The following is a 20,488-nucleotide window of genomic DNA, read 5'->3' on the forward strand; positions in this document are numbered from 1 at the left end:
CTCCTGACCTCATGATCCGCCTGTCTCGGCCTCCCAAAGTGCTAGGATTACAGGCATGAGCCGCTGCTCCCGGCCAAAACATTTTTAATACTTTTTTACTTTTTTGTAATAACACTTAGCTTAAAATATCGTGTACAGCTATACATAAACATTTTCTTTATATCCTTATTTTATAAACTTTTTTGTGTTGCAATTTTTGTTTGCACTTTTTAAACTTTTTTTGTTAAAACTAAGACACACACACAGTCTAGGCCCACACAGGGTCAGGATGATCAATATTACTGTCTTCTACCTCCACATTTTGTCCCACTGGAAGGTCTTCAGGGACAATAACATGCCTGGAGCTGTCATCTCCTATGATAACAATGCCTTCTTCTGGAATACCTCCTGAAGGGCTTGCCTGAGGCTGTTTTACAATTGACTTTTTTAAAAAGTAGAAGGAGTACACTCTAATGATAAAAAGTATAGTATAGTAAATGCATAAACCAGTTGCCTAGTCATTTATTATTATTATTATTTTTAAATTATTTTGGTTGAGACAGGGTCTCACTACATGTTGCTTTGGCTGGTTTTGAACTCCTAAGCTCAAGCCTCACAAAGTGCTGGGATTACAGGTGTGAGCCACTGTACCCTGCCATTATTTATTATTATTATCAAGTATTATGTGCTATATATAATTGTATGTGCTATACTTTTATACAGCTGGCAATGCAGTCAGTTTGTTTACATTAGCACCACCACAGACATGTAAGCAATGCATTGCACTATGGTTTTCTGCACCATCACTAGGTGACAGGAATTTTTTTAGCTTCATGATAATCTTATGGGACCACTGTAGTATACACTGTCCTTCATCACTGGACATTGTTGACCAAAACATTGTTATTATTTCAGACAGAATCTCGCCCTGTCACCCAGGGTGGAATGCAGTGGCATGATCTCGGCTCACTGAAACCTTTGCCTCCTGGGTTCAAGCAATTCTCCTGTCTCAGCCTTCCAAGTAGTCGGGATTACAGGCATGCACCACCATACCTAGCTAATTTTTGTATTTTCAGTAGAGACAAAGAGTTTCATCATGTTGGCCAGGCTGGTCTTCAACTCCTGACCTCATGTGATCCGCCCACCGCAGCCTCCCAAAGTGCTGGGATTACAGGCGTGTGTCACTTCGCCCAGCCTCAAAACATTCTTATGCAGCCCATGGCTTTACTTAATTGTGCCACCTCCATTGCTTTTTAAAAAACATATATATAAAAATAGAGATGGCGGGGGATCTCACCACGGTGCCCAGGCTGGTCTCGAACTCCTAGGCGGAAACATTCCTTTGCCACTTTGACCTTCCTAAGTGCTGGGATTGCAGGTGTGAGCCACTGCACGTGGTCCACGTTGCCTTTTTTTTTTTTTTTTTTAATTGAGACACGGTCTATCTGTGTCGCCCAGACTGGAATGCAGTGGCGTGGTCTTGGCTCACTGCAGCCTCTGCTTCCCCGGCTTAAGTGATCCTCCCATTTCAGCCTCCTCAGTAGCTGGGACTACAGGCATGAGCTACCATGCTTGGCTAATTTTTTGTATTTTTGGTAGAGATGGAGTCTCCAACTCCTGAACTCAAGTGATCTGCCTGCCTCAGCCTCCCAAAGTGCTAGGGTTAACACATGTGAGCCACCGCACCTGACCACATTGCCTTTTAAAGAGGTCTTGTTTCATGTGCGTAAACTAGATATAAATGTATGCTATAATATTTAATACAGTGGTAGAATGTAGTTGTCACTAATAGTGTATGAATGTAAAGAAAATATCTGTTTGAATTGTTTCTTTCTGGTTGTAAATTCAGATTTTCATTGTATTATAATACATATATATTGTTATTTTAAAGCAAGGCGGTATTACAGTCTTGTTACATATATATTATTATTGAATACTTTCATTATGATAGCTTTATATAGTATTGAATGTTACAATCTTTGCTACATACCTTAATATCACTTAATATTTAAAATATAGGTAACTTGACCCCCCAAGATAGTGATTCCTTTTGTTTCCCGTTTTGTTTTGTTTTGTTTTGAGACAGGGTCTCTTTCTTGCTCAGGCAGGAGGGTACTGTGCAGTCATGGCTCACTGCAGCCTTGAACTCCTGGGCTCAAAGGATCATCCTGCCTCAGACCCCAAGAAGCTGGGAATGCAACTGTACACCACCACGCCTGGCTAATTTATTTTTTGTTTTTAAATTTTTTGTAGAGATGAGGTCTCACTATATTGGCCAGGCTGGTTTCAAACTTCTGGGCTCAAATGGTCCTCTCACCTTGGCCTCTGAAAGTGCTGGGATTACAGATGTGAGCCGCATGGCTGGCCAAGACAGTGATTCTTAAAGTCTTTAGCGAGCCACTATTACTGGTGGAATATATTGTATATCATTCATGTGTGCTGAGGAGATGAGATTTTTAGTAATCATTAACTTTGGGGGAAAGGTATTTAAATAACAATAAAGCACTGTTTGGTGGCGTTTTAGTGACCTGAAATGAAAATGTTGAACATTTTTCTGCTTCCATTGGATATAAGAAATGTCATTTTCTTTCTTTTTTTTGTTTTTGAGACGGAGTCTTGTTGTGTCACCCAGGCTGGAGTGCAAAGGTGCAATCTTGGCTCACTGCAACCTCTGCCTCCCAGGCTAAAGCGATTCTCCTTCCTCAGCCTCCCAAGTAGCTGGGATTACAGGCATGCGCTACCGCACCAAGCTAATTTTTGTATTTTTAGTAGAGACAGGGTTTCACCCTGTTGGCCAGGCTGGTCTTGAACTCCTGACCTCAGGTGATCCACCCGCCTCGGCCTCCCAAAGTGCTGGGATTACAGGCGTGAGCCACCGCGGCCAGCCAAAAAATGTCATTTTCAATGAAAAGTTTTTCAATGAAAAGTTTTTCATTGTTTCTCACCTTAATGGTATATAAAGTAAATGGTAAACTTTTAAGTTAAAAAATAATAATAGGCATAATTTATACCTTTGAGAAACAGAAACTAAAGTAATAAGTACTTTATTACTGCGGAAAATAAGAATGTTAAATGAGGATTTTCTTTCTTTCTTTTTTTCTTTTTTTTCCTCTTTGTAGTAGAGACAAGGTCTCGCTGTGTTGCCCAGGCTGGTCTTGAACTCTTGAACTGAAGTGATCCTCCCACCTTGGCCTCCCAAAGTGCTGGAATTACAGGCATGAGCCACCACACCCGGCCTTTCTATTTTTCTTTCTCTTTTTTTTGAGACAGGGTTTCACTCTGTCACCCAGGCTGGAACGAAGTAGTGTGATCACAGGTAGCTTCGACCTCCTGGTCTCAAGTGATCCTCCCACTTCAGCCTCTCGAGTAGCTGGGACTACAGGTGCATGCCATCACGCCTAGATAGTTTTTAAATTTTTTTGTCTGACCATGTTGTCCAAGCTGGTCCCATGCTTTGGAACTCCTGGGCTCAAGCGATTCTCCTGTCTTGGTTTCCCAAAGTGCTGGGATTACAGGCATGAGCCACTCACTGCACCTGGCCTAAATAAGAACTTTTTTTATTAGAAAAGAAACCTAAAATTTGGTGTGAGAAGAAAAATATTTCTGACTAATGAATAATGCAACTAAGTGAAACTTTGTTTTGATAACTTATTTGCCCACCCTAAAGTACTATAGTGAATTACTGAGTATTGTAATTGTTTTATTGTAATCTCGAACAAATGCTGGCTAACATTCTCACATCTTCATGATGTTTGTTACTGATTATTTTGTAGCCTATCCCTCGGCCAGATCCTGTGCATAACAATGAAGAAACACATGAGCAAGTGCTGAAAACCAGACTGGAAGAAAAAGTTGAACACCTTGAGGAAGGACCTATGATAGAACAACTTAGCAAAATGTTCTTCACTACTAAGCACCGTTGGTATCCTCATGGACAGTAAGTTTTCTTTTGTTTTCTTCAATCCCTACTAGATACAGTAAAGGAACACATTGATTTTCTTGCAGAAACCAACTTCTGAAGTGGTATTTTGCATGAAGAAATTAACCCCAAGTATATTCACCTACTATTTTGTACTTTTTTTTTTCTTTTCTGAGACAGGATCTCACTTTGTCACCCAGACTGGAGTGCAGTGCCACAGTCTCAGCTCACTGCAGCCTCAACCTCCAGTGCCCAAGTGATCTTTCCACTTTAGCCTTCTGAGTAGCTAGGACTACAGGCATGTGCCACCACACTTGGCTAGTTGTGTTCTTTTTTTTTGAGTCTTGCTCTGTCAACCAGGCTGGAGTGCGGTGACGCAATCTCGTTTCGCTGCAACCTCTACCTCCCAGGTTCAAACGATTCTCCTGCTTCAGCCTCCTGAGTACCTGGGACTACAGGCACGTGCCACCACACCCGACTAATTTTTTGTATTTTCAATAGAGACAGGGTTTTACCATGTTAGGATGGTCTCGAACTCCTGACCTTGTGATCCACCTGCCTTGGCCTCCCAAAGTGCTGAGATTATGGGCATGAGCCACCGAGCCTGGCTCATTTTTTTTCTTTTGTAGAGGCAAGGGCTCACTTACTGTGTTACCCAGGCTGATTTTAAACTCCTGGACTCAAGTGATCCTCCTCCCTCAGCTGGAATTATAAGCATGAGCCACTGCCACTGTACTTTTAAGTTTACATATAATTTAGCTAAAATGAAATAGTACTTCTTTTTTTCTTTATTTTAATGGGGGAATTTAACCAGAGCTTTCAGTGAATTTTGTAAGAGTTCTTGAAAATTTTTACATTCTATGATGTATTCATTTAATATGTTGTTTTTGTTCATTTTCCTGGTAAGTAATTGATTATATCTTCAGCCCTTTATTAATTTCTTTATCAGATTTTGAGTTACTGCAAAAAAAAATTGGGTTACAGCAAATGATTGGGCAGCATATGTTGTTCTCAGTTCCCTTAGAAACTATAATTGCCCTGATGTTCACAAACACTCACATTTTCCATCGATTCTTACCTGCCATTTGACTCTGGCATTAATTAGTTTTCCTTTTTTTGATTTTTTTCTTTTGTATCTGTCTTCTTCCATACCAAACTATAAGATGTTTTTGTTGTTTATATTTGAACAAACTTTTTTTTTTTGAAAAGGAAGTCTCACTATGTTACCCAGGCTGAATTCCTGGGCTCAAGCAATCCTCCTTCCTCAGCCTCCTAAGTAGCTGGGATTACAGGCACACTCTGCCACGCCCAGGTAGTTTGAACAAAACTTTGTTCTTACTTGTTTAACTCAGTAACTAGCACTGGGCTGGGTACATTTAGAGAATTAATGAGTATACATTCATCGAGCTGCTCTAAGTGCTGGTTAATGCAAAACATAATCACCACTTACAAATTGTTTATAGTCAAGGAGGGAAGATAGTGGAGTAAATAAACGGTTACATCAAATGTAATTGAGCCTTGAAGGAGGGTTAGGAGTTAACCCATTGAGAATGAGGGGTAAACTTCACAGGCAGAGGAAACAGCATTTCTGATAAAGTGTGTGGGGGAAATTTCTAGTAAGTCAGATTATGGCACCCAGAATATTAATTTATTATAACAAAACATAGCCCATTGTTTTCTGTCTTAAGAAGCCCCTTTCTTAATAATCTCTATAATAAAGGGGATTTTTTATATCATTTTCCCAAGGAAAAATATTGATTTTTTTTTGTGGGGGTGGGGCCAACATGGTCTTTCAATTCCTGCTTCTCTTTTGTATCTCCTTCCTTGATTTTTCCTTCTTATTTATTTTATTTAATTAATTAATTTATTTTTTGAGACATAGTCTCACTCTGTCGCCTAGGCTAGAGTGCAGTGGTGTGATCTCAGCTCACTGCAACCTCCGCTTCCCAGGTTCAAGTGATTCTCCTGCCTCAGCTTCCCAAATAGCTGGGACTATAGGCATGTGCCACCATACCTGGCGAATGTTTTGTATTTTTAGTAGAGACGAGGTTTCACCATGTTGGCCAAGCTGGTCTCGAACTCCTGACCTCAGGTGATTTGCCCACCTTGGCCTCCCAAAGTGCTGGGATTACAGGCGTGAGCCACTCCTCCGGTCTTCCTTCTTATTTAATACCCACTTTGCATGGTGGGTATTATGCATGCTATCTGGATTTTTCCTTATATTTTTAATTGTAAAGTTAGGATATGTGCAAACAAATTAGGGAACCATCTGATAGCCCTGTATCTTAAATCGTTAAATCTCATTATATTCTGAGATTTCTTTTTATAATTCTTAACATCTCTCATGTTTATTTTTGACTTGTATCACATTATCCAGGTATTTGAGTTCAAACCTTGTTTCAACGTCTTCTGTAATGGCTTTCCGTACCTGTTTCTTTCCTGCATGTTCCATATTGCTACAATCTGTTTCAAGCATTCAGAACCAAATCATTCTAAAGGTGTGTAACCTGACAGAGACAAGACTGAAGACAGGGAGAATAATTAGGAGTCTTAAAACCAAGCATGTTATCTTTAGACATTTGTGTCTAGTACCTTAACTATGTTTAATCTTATTTGCTTAATCTTACTGCTAATCAGCTTTTGACTGCTAGTTAGTTTAATCTCCTGATTTTTTTTCCCATCAAAATTACTAGGCATTTTTTATTGTAAATTAACTTTAATTAGAGAGACTTGATTGTCCCAATATCTATCCTAATAAAGAGCTTGACAGGAAAACCCCAGAGACTAGATTATGTGTATAAAGAGAAATTTTATCTATAGGCCTTGTCATTGTAGAGGTATCATCTTGCTGAATTTTAAATAAGCCTATGTGTAATCACTTATCGTTCAACACATATTTATTTGGTATCTACATATATATTTTGGGTTAATGTGAGTCATTTTCAGGTGTTAGTTTCTGGATGTCAGTGACCATTTCTTTCTTTTTTTCTATCCCTCTATCTATCTGTCTGTCCGTCTGTTCATCTGTCCATCCATCCATTCATCCATTGATTCATTCATTCATTCATTCTCAGCTTGTTTTCCCTAGTCAGACTATTTCTTTTTAAACCTCATTTAATATATAGAAGGATGATTTACTAAATATTTCACAGTTCTTAAGTTACAGCAGTCAAAAGAATGGGACTCATTATGAATTTATTAACTGGGGATATATAACTTCTTAAATACGTTTTTATTAAAAGGTTTAAAACACATTTTATTTTTATTTTTATTTTTATTTTTCTGAGACAGAGTCTTGTTTGTTGCCCAGTCTGGTGTGCAGCGGTGCCATCTCAGCTCACTGCAACCTCTGCCTCCTGGGTTCAAGCAATTCTAGTGCCTCAACTTCCCAAGTAGCTGGGACTACAGGTGCACACCACCATGCCTGGCTTTTTTTTGTGTTTTTAGTAGAGACGGGCTTTCACCATGTTGGCCAGGCTGGTCTCAAACTCCTGACCTCAAGTGATCCCCCTGCATTGGCCTCCCACAGTGCTGGGATTACAGGTGTGAGCCACCATGCCTGGCCAAAACACACATTTTTAAAAAGTATTTTCAAACTATGCAGAAGTATTTAAAATATAAAATGGAAGTGTTCTCTATATGTTCCCCATAGGGAATTGGGTATAATATGAGGTAGGGCTATTCTTAGCGGTAGAGGTTAACCTACCTAGATGTTGAACATCTTTTCATGTGCTTATTGGCCATTCATATGTTTGGGTTTTGGTTTTTGTTTGTTTTCAGTTAAGTATCTGTAGAAATATTTTGTCTATTTTTTAAAAAGCAAATTGGGTGTCTTATTAAGGTATAAAACTTAACAGACCAAAGTGGTATATGAGCTATATGCTTTGTAAATTTTGTTATCTAAGCTTGCTTTTCACTATGTATGTTTAATGTATGTATGTATGTATTTTAATAGATACTGTCTTAGATGTGGTTTCCTAGGAGACCCTAAGATAAGGATTTTTTTATTGTTGTTGTTTCAATTTTTAGCTTCAGGGGGGTACACAAGGATATATTGTGTGATGCTGAGGTTTGGAGTATGATTGAACCCATCACCCAGGCAGTGAGATAGTGCCCAATAGGTAGTTCTTCAGCCTTCTCTCACCTCTTTCCCTCCTGCCTGTTGTCCCCAGTGTTTTTTGTTTCCATCTTTATGTCAATGTGTACCCAATGTTTGGCTCCCACTTATAAGTGAGAACATGTAGTATTTGGTTTTCCGTTTCTGTGTTAATTCGCTTAGAATAATGGCTTCCAGCTGCATCTGTGCTGCTGCAAAGGACATGATTTTATTCTTTTTTATGTCTGTATAGTATTCCATGGTATATATGTACTACATTTTCTTTATCCAGTTAACCATTGACAGGCACCTAGATTGATTCCCTGTCTTTGCTGTTGTGAGTAGTGCTACAGTGAACATACAATTACATGTGTCTTTTTGGTGGAACAATTTATATTCCTTTGAGTATTTACCTAGTAACAGGATTGATGGGTCAAATGGCAATTCTGTTTTTAGTTCTTTGAGAAATCTCCAGTTGCTTTCCACAGTGGCTGAACTAATTTACATTCCCACCAACAGTATGTAAGCATTCGCTTTTCTTTGCAGCCTTGCCAACATTTGTTATTTTTTTCTGTTTTTAATAATAGCCATTCTAACTAATGTCAGCTGGTATCACACTGTGATTTTTATTTGCATTTCTCTGATGATTAGTGATGTTGAGCATTTTTTTCATATGTTTATTGGCTGCTTGTATGTCTTCTTTTGAGAAGTATCTGTTCATGTTCCCTTGCCCACTTTTTAGTGGAGTTATTTGTTTTTTGCTTAAGTTCCTTATAGATTCCGGATAGTAGACCTTTGTTGGATGCATACTTTGTAAATATCTTATATTCTGTAGGTTGTCTGTTTACTCTGTTGATAGTTTTTTTTTTTTTTTTTTTGCTGGGCAGAGGCTCTTTGCTTTATTTATTTATTTATTTATTTATTTATTTTTGAGACGGAGTTTTGCTCTTGTTGCCCAGACTGGGGTGCAATGTCACGATCTTGGCTCACCACAACCTCCGCCTCCTGGGTTGAAGTGATTCTCCTGCCTCAGCCTCCCGAGTAGCTGGGATTACAAGCATGCACCATCATGCCCAACTAATTTTGTATTTTTAGTAGAGACGGGGTTTCTCCATGTTAGTCAGGCTGCTCTCGAACTCCTGACCTCAGGTGATCCACCCGCCTTGGCCTCCCAAAGTGTTGGGAATACAGGTGTGAGCCACTGTGCTTGGCCAACTCTTTGTTTTAATTAAGTCCCACTTGTCAGTTTTTGTGTTTTTTTGCAATCACTTTTGAGTACTTAGTCATAAATTATTTACCAAGACCAGTGTCCAGCATGGTGTTTCTTTGAATGTAGCTTTTGTTTCTTTCTTTGAAAGAAAAGAAAAATGTAAGCAGAAAAATATTTCCTAGGTTTTCTTCTAGGATTTTTGTAGCCTGAGGTCTTATATTTAAGTCTTTAATCTGTCTTCAGTTGTTTTATATATATGGTGGTAGGTAAGGGTCCAGTTTTATTCTTTTGCATATGGTTAGCCAGTTATCCTGGCACCATTTGTCAAAGATCACTTGGTTGTAGGTGTATGGCTTTATTTTTGGGTTTATTATTTTGTTCCATTTATCTCTGTGTCTCTTTTTTATCACTACCATGCTGTTTTGATTACTGTAGCCTTTTAGTATAGTTTGAAGTCAAGTAATGTGATGTCTCTGGCTTCTTTCTTTTTGCTTAGAATTGCTTTGGCTATTTGGACTCTTTTTTGGTTCCATATGAATTTTAGAATAATTTTTTCCTTTTTTTTGGAGACAGAATTTCGCTCTTGTTGCCCAGACTGGAACACAATGGCATGATCTTGGCTCACTGCAGCCTTTGCCTCCTGGGTTCAAGCAATTCTCCCGCCTCAACCTTCTGGGTAGCTGGGATTACAGGCATGTGCCACCACACCTGGCTAAGTTTTGTATTATTAATAGATACAGGGTTTCACCACATGGCCAGGCTGCTCTCAAACTCCTGACCTCAGGTGATCCACCTGTCTCAGCCTCCCAAAGTGCTGGGATTACAGATGTGAGCCACAGTGCCCGGCCTAGAATAGTTTTTTTCTAATTCTGTGAAATGATGTTGGTAGTCTGATAGGAATAGCATTGAACTGTAGGTTGCTTTGGGCAGTATAGACATTTTAACAATACTGGTTTTTCCAACCCATGAGCATGGAATGTTTGTCCATTTGTGTCATCTGTGATTGATTGATTGATTGATTGATTTTTGAGATGGAGTCTTACTCTGTCACCCAGGCTGGAGTGCAATGTCATGGTCTTGGCTCACTACAACCTATGCCGCCCGAGTTCAAGCGATTCTCCTGCCTCAGCCTCCGGAGTAGCTAGGACTACAGGCACATGCCACCACACCTAGCTAATTTTTGTATTTTTAGTAAAGATGGGGTTTCACCATGTTGGCCAGGCTGGTCTTGAAATCCTGACCTCATGATCTGCCTGCCTCGGCCTCCCAAAGTTCTGGGATTACAGGCGTGAGCCACAGCGTCCGGCCGTCTCCTGTGATTTCTTTCAGCAGTGCTTTGTAGTTGTTGTAGAGCCCTTTCAACTCCTTGGTTAGATGTATTCCTAGGCATTTTACATTTTCTTGTGGCTGTTGTAAATGGGATTGTGTTGATAGTGTTGTTTGTTTTCTTTATCCTTACTCATTTTTTATTTAATCAATTATTGTGAGAGGAATGTTGAAATCTGCAACTGTAATTGTAGACTTCAGGCTCTCAGCTTGAACATTATTGGTATATAGGAATACTACTGATTTTTGTACATTGATTTTGTATCCTGAAACTTGACTGAAGTTGTTTATCAGGTCTAAGAGCCTTTTGGCTGAATCTTTAGGGTTTTCTAGGCATTGAATCGTATTATCAGTGAAGAGAGATTATTTGACTTTTTCTTTTCCTGAATGGATGCCTTTTATTTTTTTTTTCTTGCCTGATTGCTCTGGCTAGGACTTCCCTAGTACTATGTTGAATAGGAGTAGTGTCTTGTTTGTGTTCTTAAAGGAAATGCTCTCAGCTTTTGCTTGTTACAGTATGTTGGTGTGGGTTTGTCATAAATGGCTCTTATTGTTCTGAAGTATGTTCCCTCAATGCCTAGTTTATTGAGGATTTTCATCATGAAGGGATGTTGGATTTTACTGAAAGTTTTTTTCTGTGTTTATTGAAATGATCTTTTTTTGTTTTTAATTCTGTTTATATGATGAATCACATTTATTTATTTGCATATGTTGAATCAGCCTTGCATCCCAGGCAGAAAGCTTGCTTGATCGTGGTGAATTAATTTTTTGATGTGCTGCTAGATTTGGTTTGCTCGTATTTTGTTGAGGATTTTAGCGTCCATGTTTATCAGGATATTGGCCTATAGTTTTATTTTTTTGTTATATCTCTGTCAGATTTGGGTATCAGGATGATGCCATTTTTGTAGAATTAGTTGGGGAGGAGTCCTTCCTCCTCGATTTTTTGTTGTTGTTGTTGGGGGGAATAGTTTCAGTAGGATTTGTACTGGCTTTTTGCACATCTGGTAGGATTCAGCTGTGAATCTATCTGATCCAGAGCTTTTTTTGGTTGTTGGTTTTTTATTACTGATTCAGTTTCGGAACTCATTATTCATCTGTTCAGGGTTTCAGTTTTTCCTGATTCAATCGTGGGAGGTTGTACGTTTTCAGGAATTTATCCATTGCCTCTAGATTTTCTAGTTTGTGTGCTTGGAAGTGTTCGTAATAATAGTCTCTGAGGAATCTCTTGAACCTGGGAGACGGAGGTTACAGTGAGCCTAGATTGTGCACCATTGCACTCCAGCCTGGGAGACAAGAGCAAAACTCTGTCCCTGCCCCCTCCCCCCCCCCAAAAAAAATAGTCTGTGAGAATCTGTTGTATTTCTCTGAGATTGGTTGTAATGTCACCTTTGTCATTTCTGTATTACTTTTAACCTGGCTGTCTTTATTTTTAAAGTGGATTTCTTATTGGCAGCATATAGTTGGGGCTTGTCTTTTTTTTTTTGTTCTCACCTAATCTGACCTCAGTGCCCCATCTCATTTCTTTTTTTTTTTTTTTTTTTTTTTTTTTTTCCCCCAATTAGACCTCAGTGCCCCATCTCATTTCTTTTTTTTTTTTTTTTTTTTTTTTTCTGAGACGGAGTCTGGCTCTGTCTCCCAGGCTGGAGTGCAGTGGCCGGATCTCAACTCACTGCAAGCTCCGCCTCCCGGGTTTACACCATTCTCCTGCCTCAGCCTCCGGAGTAGCTGGGACTACAGGCGCCCGCCACCTCGCCCGGCTAGTTTTTTGTATTTTTAGTAGAGACGGGGTTTCACCGTGTTAGCCAGGATGGTCTCGATCTCCTGACCTCGTGATCCGCCCGTCTCGGCCTCCCAAAGTGCTGGGATTACAGGCTTGAGCCACCGCGCCCGGCCATGCCCCATCTCATTTCAACATCAAGCTATTTAAAATGCTTTATCCCTCAGTTTTCAGCACTTTTACTCTTCCTCTGCTATTTGCTCTTAGCTTACTTTCTTCATGACATTTTACTTCTTTATATTCACTTTGAATGTCTACTGTCCCTCTTAGCACAACTATATATAGTTACAGATTATTAGGTATCTGTTAATGTTATATTTTTATTTTTAGGTGACTTTTTTTGGTTAAATCTTCTTCCCAGGATTATTTTCTCTTTGTCAAGGATGTGGTTGGGCGTGGTGGCTCATCCCTGTAATCCCAGCACTTTGGGAGGCCGAGGTGGGTGGATCACTTGAGATCAGGAGTTTGAGACCAGCCTGGCCAACATGGCAAAACCCTGTCTCTACTAAAAATACAAAAATTAGCTGAGTGTGTTGGTGAATGCCTGTAATCCCCGCTACTCAGGAGGCTGAGGCAGGAGAATTGCTTGAACTCAGGAGGTGGTGGCTGCAGTTAGCTGAGATTGTGCAACCAGCCTGGGTGACAGAGTAAGACTCTGTGTCAAAAAAAAAAAAACAACCTGAACATTTGTTTTGTAATTTGCCACAAGAATTCTAACATAGTATCCTTAATACAATGTATGGGTACTAAATTGTTATCTGATGGAATACTATCTCACCTAATTGTCTTCACAGCTTCTTTAAGGTGTTTAGTTCCTCTTTGAAATGGTACTTTATGGTAGTTTTGAGGATACACTGGTAAATTTCCCAGTGATGCTTGAAAGTTTTATTTCCAGAGTTCAGCTACCAGGTTATATGGGTTTATCCAGTTCCATTTTATCCAGGTAGGTCACAGGTGGGTTAAGATGTTCCTCATTATCAGATTCTTAATCAAGGTCAGCAGATCCTTAATGATCCGAAGGTGTTGCCCCACTTCATTCAGTCTTGAAACTACCTGCGTCTAATTACTGGCCTCACCCAAGGTGGGTGAACTGGGAGTGTAAGTTGTATGACTGAAGAATCAATGCTGAATAGGCCAGTGGCTAATAAGTATCCTTGATTAGATTATCTCATGTCTGAAAATCTGAAGTGTTTACTATTAAATCTGTGGGCCAGGATTACACGCTTGTAATCCCAGCACTTTGGGAGGCTGAGGTGGACAGATTGCTTGAGCCCAGCAGTTGGAGACCAGCATGGGCAACATGGCAAACCCCATCTCTCCAGAAAATGCAAACAACAACAAAAAAAATCAGCCAGGTATGGTAGTATGCTTCTGTAGTCCCAGCTACTTAGGAGGTTAAGTCTTTAGTCTTCCTAAATTGGCATGAAAAAAAATCAAGTCATGAAGTATTCCTTCTAATATAATCTTCCTAGAACACATCATTTGAGCAATATTATTGTTATAGGACTTTTTTCTTAGGTCAGCTAAAGACACACAACCACAAAAAATTATGCTTGCAGACAATTTGAAGGGTGAGGAAGGACAGGGTTTATCGGGTGAAAAGGAAAAAACTCAGCAAAGCGAGAGAGGTTCCTATTAACAGGCCCACATCTCACAGATTGAATCCCCAGGTTACCACACCAGATCATGAGAGGCCAGGCTCCTTTTCCCTGCAAACAGCACGAACTTCCTGAGGCTCTACCCCATTTTCCCAGTGCACAGGCTGGTCGGAGTTTCTCTGGGGAACCCTGTATCTCTATAGGGTTCCTGATGATGTGTCTGTTACTTTTCTCATTAATTTGACCTTAGTAACTGTTGAAATTCTTTTTACATATCTAAAGTTAATACACTATCTTGATTTATCTTGGTGCTTCCTTTTCATCTCCCTTGTCTCTACATTTTGGAGTGCCCCAAGAATCAGTCCTTGGACCTCTCCACTTTTCTCTTCCATTCTCTAGGACAGGAATCTCATCCAGTCTCATGGCATTAAATACCATCTGTGTGATGATGGCTTCCAAATCCATCTGTGGTCAAGACCTGTCCCTTGACCTCTAGGCTTATATATCCAATTGCTTATTTGACATGTGTAGTAGGTATCCTTAACTTGGTATGTGTCTAACTGCGCTTCTGATGGTCCTCCACAAACCAGCTTCTCCTGCAGCCTGCTCTCTCAGTTAATGCTAGTTCTGTTCTTCTAGCTGCTTGGGCCAAAACCTTGGTACCACTCTTGACTCCTCTCTCTATCTCATACCCAACATCTGGTCTGTTAGCAAATCTTGTTAGCTCTATCTCTAAAATGTATCCAGATGTGACTACTTATCACCATTCCCTCTGCCACTATCCTAGTCCAAATCACCATTCTTTCCTGTTTTGTTGAAATAACTTCCTAACTGGTCTCCCAGCTGCTTCCTTTGCTGCAGTCTGTTTGTAGCATAGCAGCCAGAGTAACCATGTTAATACTTCCCTTGGTTCTTGTAATTTTTCTGTTGAAAATCCTCAAACAGGCCGGGCACGGTGGCTCACGCCTGTAATCCCAGCACTTTGGGAGGCAGAGGCGGGTGGATCACGAAGTCAGGAGATCAAGACCATCCTGGCTAACACGGTGAAACCCCGTCTCTACTAAAAATACAAAAAAAATTAGCCAGGCATGGTGGCGGGCGCCGGTAGTCCCAGCCACTCGGGAGGCTGAGGCAGGAGAATGGCATGAACTCGGGAGGCAGAGCTTGCAGTGAGCTGAGATTGCGCCACTGCACGGCAGTCTGGGTGACAGAGCAAGACTCCGTCTCCAAAAAAAAAAAAAAGGAAATGCTCAGCTTCCTATCTCACTCAGAAATACTCTTGGCCTACAACTACCTACATGCTTTGGTCCTGCATTACCTTTCTACTCTCATGCACTACTGTCTTTTCCTTGTTCATGTATTCTGGCTAGATGGCCTCTTTTTTGCTTTTGAACATGCCCTTCGTTCCACCTCAGGGCCTTTATACTTGCTGTTTGTCTGCATAGAACACACTGTCTCGCAGTATCAGTAAAGCTAGCTCTCTTACTTCCTTCAGGGTTTTACTCAATGAAACCTTCCCTGACCAGTTTATTTATCTTATTTTGCTATCTCCTGTATTGGAATGTAAGATCCATGAAAGTCGGATTTTTATCTTGTTTTGTGTACTACAGAATGATTAGGATCTACACATAGTAGGTGCTCACACATTTTAAAATGGATAAATGGTTCTGATTCTCATAATACCTGTTTTTTGTTTTTTGTTTTTTTTTTTTTTTTGAGACAGGGTCTTGCCCTGTCACCCAGACTGGAATGCAGTGTGGCCTGATCTCAGTGTACTACGACCTCCACTTCCCGGGTTCAAGAGATTCTCCTGCCTCAGCCTCCTGAGTAGCTGGGACTACAGATGCATACCACCATGCCTGGCTACTTTTTAAATTTTTTGTAGAGATGGGGTTTCGCTGTGTTGCCCAGGCTGGTCTCGAACTCCTGGACTCAACTGATCTGCCCACCTTGACCTACCAGAGTGCTGGAATTACAGGGATGAGCCACTGTGCCCGGTCCCCACAATTTTTAAAAATTAGTTGGGCATGGTGGTGTATGCCTGTAGTCCTACCTACTGAGAAGACTGAGGTGGGAGGATCACTTGAGCCCAGGAATTTGAGGGTGCAATGAGCTATGATTGTTTCATTACACTCCATCCTGGGTGTCAGAGCAAGACCCTGACTCTAAGAAAGAAAGGAGGAGAGAAAAAGAGAGGGGGTGTGGGGGAGGGAGGGAGGCAGACGGGCATGAAGGAAGGAGAAAATAATTCTAAATTTCTGAAATATAGGGCAATCTTACAAACGCATGAATAATGGTACTACTTCATTTAAGAAACGACTTTAATATTTTCCCATGGAGACAACAAAAATTAGCTACTTCCATCAGTAGGAAACAGATTTGATTACCTAGCTTAGTATGAACCAGGAGGTAAAGTTTTCTGGGTTAAGAGCTGTGGACCAGTGTTCCAGATTGTCACCGAGTCATTGTGTAATTTAAGAAGTGTAACAATATAACTTGGTTTGCCAGGAGCAATCTCAATTTAACTTGTGTATTAATTATTAATAGTGCCTGCAAAGTTTCCAGTGTGGATGATAGAATAAGGTCATCCTAAAATTAAGGTGCTTGCTTTTGGCTAGTGATTATAGTGTACACTAAAATTCATGCATGATAAGAAATCTGTAAATGCCATTTGACGTTTGTTGAGCGTATTTTAGAACTTGACTTTGTTCAGTTTAGGGCTATCAGAGTCTCAAACATTTTCAGTTTGAGTAGTAAATACAGTTGAACAGTGTATGCTGAATGACATTTTTAATGGATGATTCTTAGCATTTTGAAGGTCTCAGACTTCATGGAGAGCTGATAAAAGTTTTCAGTCCACTGCCCAGAAAAACATATATTCACAATTTTTACAAATAATTTCAAGAGGTTATTGACTTCCCAAACCCCTTGTAGACCCGCTCGCTATTCCCGATGACCATTCTCCTTGCTTTCAGAGAATGCCTTTCAGAGACGCTATTGCACTAGTACAACCTTGATTATCTGGTATGTTAATGGAACCTTTTAGAAAAAAAGCAGAATTTTCTCTATGCCAACATAAGTACATGTAGAAATGTTTATGCAAATGGTATTTTACTGTGTGTGTTTTTTGACAACTTACTGTTCCATGTTGATATATACAGATGTAATTCATTCTTTTCAATTTAGTTCCTGTATTTTGCAAATTTTCCAAAAAAAAAAATAAGTGTGTCAGGAAGTTGCCTTTATGAAACCTGAAGCAAAAAAATGCTTTAGCTATCTTAATCACAACAACTAAAGATCATAGGGTACATGTCTTACCATTTATAGTGTAAAACTGAATTTCCACATTAGCAAAAAATTGAAAACAAAAATTAACTTGTGGCCAACTTGCCAGAATCTGACCAGAAGGACATTTTTGAAGATAACTCATCACAAAAGCACATGTACTCTATGCAGAAATTTTTCTTAAATCAGTGAAGAAAATAAGGAAATACAGAGGAGCAAAACAAAAAATTCTCCATGGTGAAATCACTCAAAAACTATCACTGCTAACAATGCATTTCATTTCTTTATATCTATATGTAAGTTTCGTTAGTTTGCTTATTTTTATATGGTTATAATCATACTGTATATGTAAATTTGCTCCTGTGTTCTTCCTGAATATTTTAACTACTTTTTCTATATTCCTTTGGGACAGAGTGCTAGAAGAGAAATTACTAGGTCAAAAGTTATGAATATTTTTTGATACATCTTATATTGCTTTTCAAAAGTATTTTGAAGTAAAAGTTTATACTTTTAACCAGTCGGGTCTGATAGTGCTAATTTCACCACACCTGGGCTTGGATTGGGCATTATGATTTTTAACATGTTTGTGATCTCAAAAACAAGTAAAAGGTTCCTCACTGTTCTGATTTGCAATTCCTCCATTTTTCATGACATCATACACTTTTCCACAAACATATTACTAGTTATATCTTATTTTATATTAAAACATGATTTTGCATTTTAAAGACCTCCATGTAGAGGAAAATAGCCCCTTGTAAATAAAACTTTAACAGAACACATTCGTGTTCACAATGTGATGTTTCTTTTATGTTTCAGAAGCCTAAATCTCACCAGATGTGATATTGCTTTACTACTAAGACAAAAAACCATTAGTTTTTAATTCAAAATCAGTCATCTAGGTTACCATGTTGTAATTATCCTCAAGATATGAAAGAAAACTATTTCAAATGCTTAATATAATTAATAGTCAACAACTCAGCCACATGTGGTGGTGTGCCTGTAGTCCCAGCTGCTAGGCAGGGTAAGGTAGGAGGATCCCTTGTACCAGGAGTTTGAGGCTGTAGTACCCTATTGTTGAACTTATGAATAACCTCTGCACTTCAGCCTGGGCAATAAAGCAAGACTCAGTCTCTAGAAAAGAAAAAAAAAAATGATTACGTATAAAAAGGAAAACAAATTTTCACAATGGGAGAATGTGGCTTATTATTAAGAAATGCCTGATACATAGTTTCATTGATTTTTAAAAAATAGTTCTAATAGCAAAATAATCATAGAAGTTAGATTTATATCAGGAATGATTTTTATTAAAATCATCTTATTCCAAGTATTTTCTTCTTTTCAAGGTATCACAGACGTCGTAAGAATCTGAATCCTCCAAAAGACAGATGATGCTGAGGTTCCTGGGGGAATCAAAGAGAAATGTGCCTCATTTGCCATTTGAGAAAATGTAGTCTGGTGTATTCACTAATATACAGTCAAGTAATAATGATAAAATATCTTTTCATATATTAGAATGTGTACTTATATATAAAGTAATTCTGGATTTGACATTCTTATTTAGAGAAACCTATTTTCTTTTTTTCTTTTTCAATTTTAGTCTTTTATTTATGTACAGTCTCCAATTTAGGACTTTTCCGTAGTGCCAAAGCCATACATATTCAGTAGAATATCAATAAATTACATCAGAAATTCAACACTTTACTATAAAACGGGCTTTGTGTTAGATAGTTTTGCTCAACTGTAGGCTACTGTAAGTGTTCTGAGCATATTTAAGACAGGCTAGCATTTTCAGTTTACAATATTTTCAACTGATAGTAGGTATATTGGGATGTAACCCTACCATAAGTTGAGAAACATCTCTTTTTGGGTGTCTACTGTGATTTAAGTATTTTTAATCATCAGCAAAACATTGTTAGTAGTGTAAATATGATTAATAAAAAGGTGCATAGCTTTCATGAAGGAGATTTTTAAATTGCTTTTGAGAATAAACTCATACGGTCTACCAAGAAAATAAATGTTGTAATGTTTCAGTCGTCTTCTAGGAAATAATTAAATTAGTGATATTTTAATCAGGTTTTACTATCTGCTAGGCCCCTTGCATCCATTCTTATTAAATTCTCAAAATAATCCTTTGAAGGAGTATAATTACATTTTACAGTAACTTGAACCCTACCAAAAAAGTGGGAGAGCCAGGAGCCAAACTATCAGGCTCCAAAGCTTTTTTTCAGTTCATCACAATGACAAAGGGGTGGTTTTCTTTCACCCAAGAATGTGCTTTCCTAGAAATTTTTCTAGATAGAATATTATGTAATTTGTTTTGAGGGTTTTTTTTCCTGGCTGTCTTAAAGATTATGCTAGCTTTAGAACACATGCAAACAGCTGCAGCTCTGTGACTAAAACGTTAAGGTCACTAGACTGGTGTTATGAGAATGTTAATAGGTAATTCTGCTGCCTCTATTAGCTTATATGTGATCCTTAATAGCATTGCTTCCCCTTCAGTTTCTATTTAGGAAGTGAAGAATCTTTTAATAAGGATTTAAATTTGTACTGTAGAATGTTTGTGATACAGTATTTGTAAAATTGATGTGAAAAATAATTTCTCATTCAAAGTCTATTGTTTGATCTAGTTCTTTTAATAAAGGAACTCTAGTTTAAGTTTCAAGTGCCCAGTGAAGTGTGAGGAATAGTGACTAGGAGAGAGTAAAGGAAATAATAATGTTGACCCTCTGTTACCCAAAGGAAATATTTTTAAGTGGTTTACTTTTTCCATTAATGTAAATTTGATTTGGAAAGATTAAAAGAAAAAGTTTGATTGAACTTGATAAATCAGAAATATTTACCAGCTTTGTCAATGGTGTATTCTTGAAAAATGTTTGGTTTTCTTTCAGGTTGACTTATATCCAGAATCCTACAAATTTTTAGCTATGTTATAAATGTAGAAAGAAGTGAAAAACAAATCAAAATATAATGACGAAGATTTTCTTCTCTTCCAAGTAGAAAGCTCTACTAAATTAGGGATTTACCCAAGACGTCTAAATCCACATACTTATGTGTCAATGCTTTGGAGAATTAACTTTGACTTTATTGTACTGGAAGTATAGATTAACACTGTGCTTTCTGGGATTTTGCTTTTCATGGTTTGCTGATTTTTAATTTTGCTAAATAAGCACATATTCCATCACCAGCATTACTTGCCCTCTGTTCCTCCCCCACCCCCCAGGGATAAGAACCTGTTATCCACCATCACTAACATTTTATGAAAGATCTACTTATTTCTGTTTTGCAGACATTTTAAAAT

General features: G+C 38.7%; 1 protein-coding gene across 5 annotated transcripts in view; it reads left to right on the top strand.

The window, feature by feature from the left end:
- Window positions 1-20,029, top strand: part of MRPL42 (mitochondrial ribosomal protein L42) — a 35,932-nt gene extending 15,903 nt beyond the window's left edge. For 4 of the 5 annotated variants that reach the window (XM_011933829.1, XM_011933836.1, XM_011933858.1 and 1 more), the window contains 2 exons: window positions 3,753-3,916; window positions 18,534-20,029. In XM_011933829.1, the coding sequence (XP_011789219.1) occupies window positions 3,753-3,916; window positions 18,534-18,579 (210 nt within the window). In that variant the 3' untranslated portion in view covers window positions 18,580-20,029. The remainder of the gene's footprint in view (window positions 1-3,752; window positions 3,917-18,533) is intronic. The other variant, XM_011933849.1, reaches the window with a different exon arrangement.
- Window positions 20,030-20,488: the final 459 nt, after the last annotated feature.

Source organism: Colobus angolensis, unplaced genomic scaffold (genome assembly GCF_000951035.1).
Source record: "Colobus angolensis palliatus isolate OR3802 unplaced genomic scaffold, Cang.pa_1.0 Scaffold10, whole genome shotgun sequence".
NCBI lineage: Eukaryota > Metazoa > Chordata > Mammalia > Primates > Cercopithecidae > Colobus > Colobus angolensis.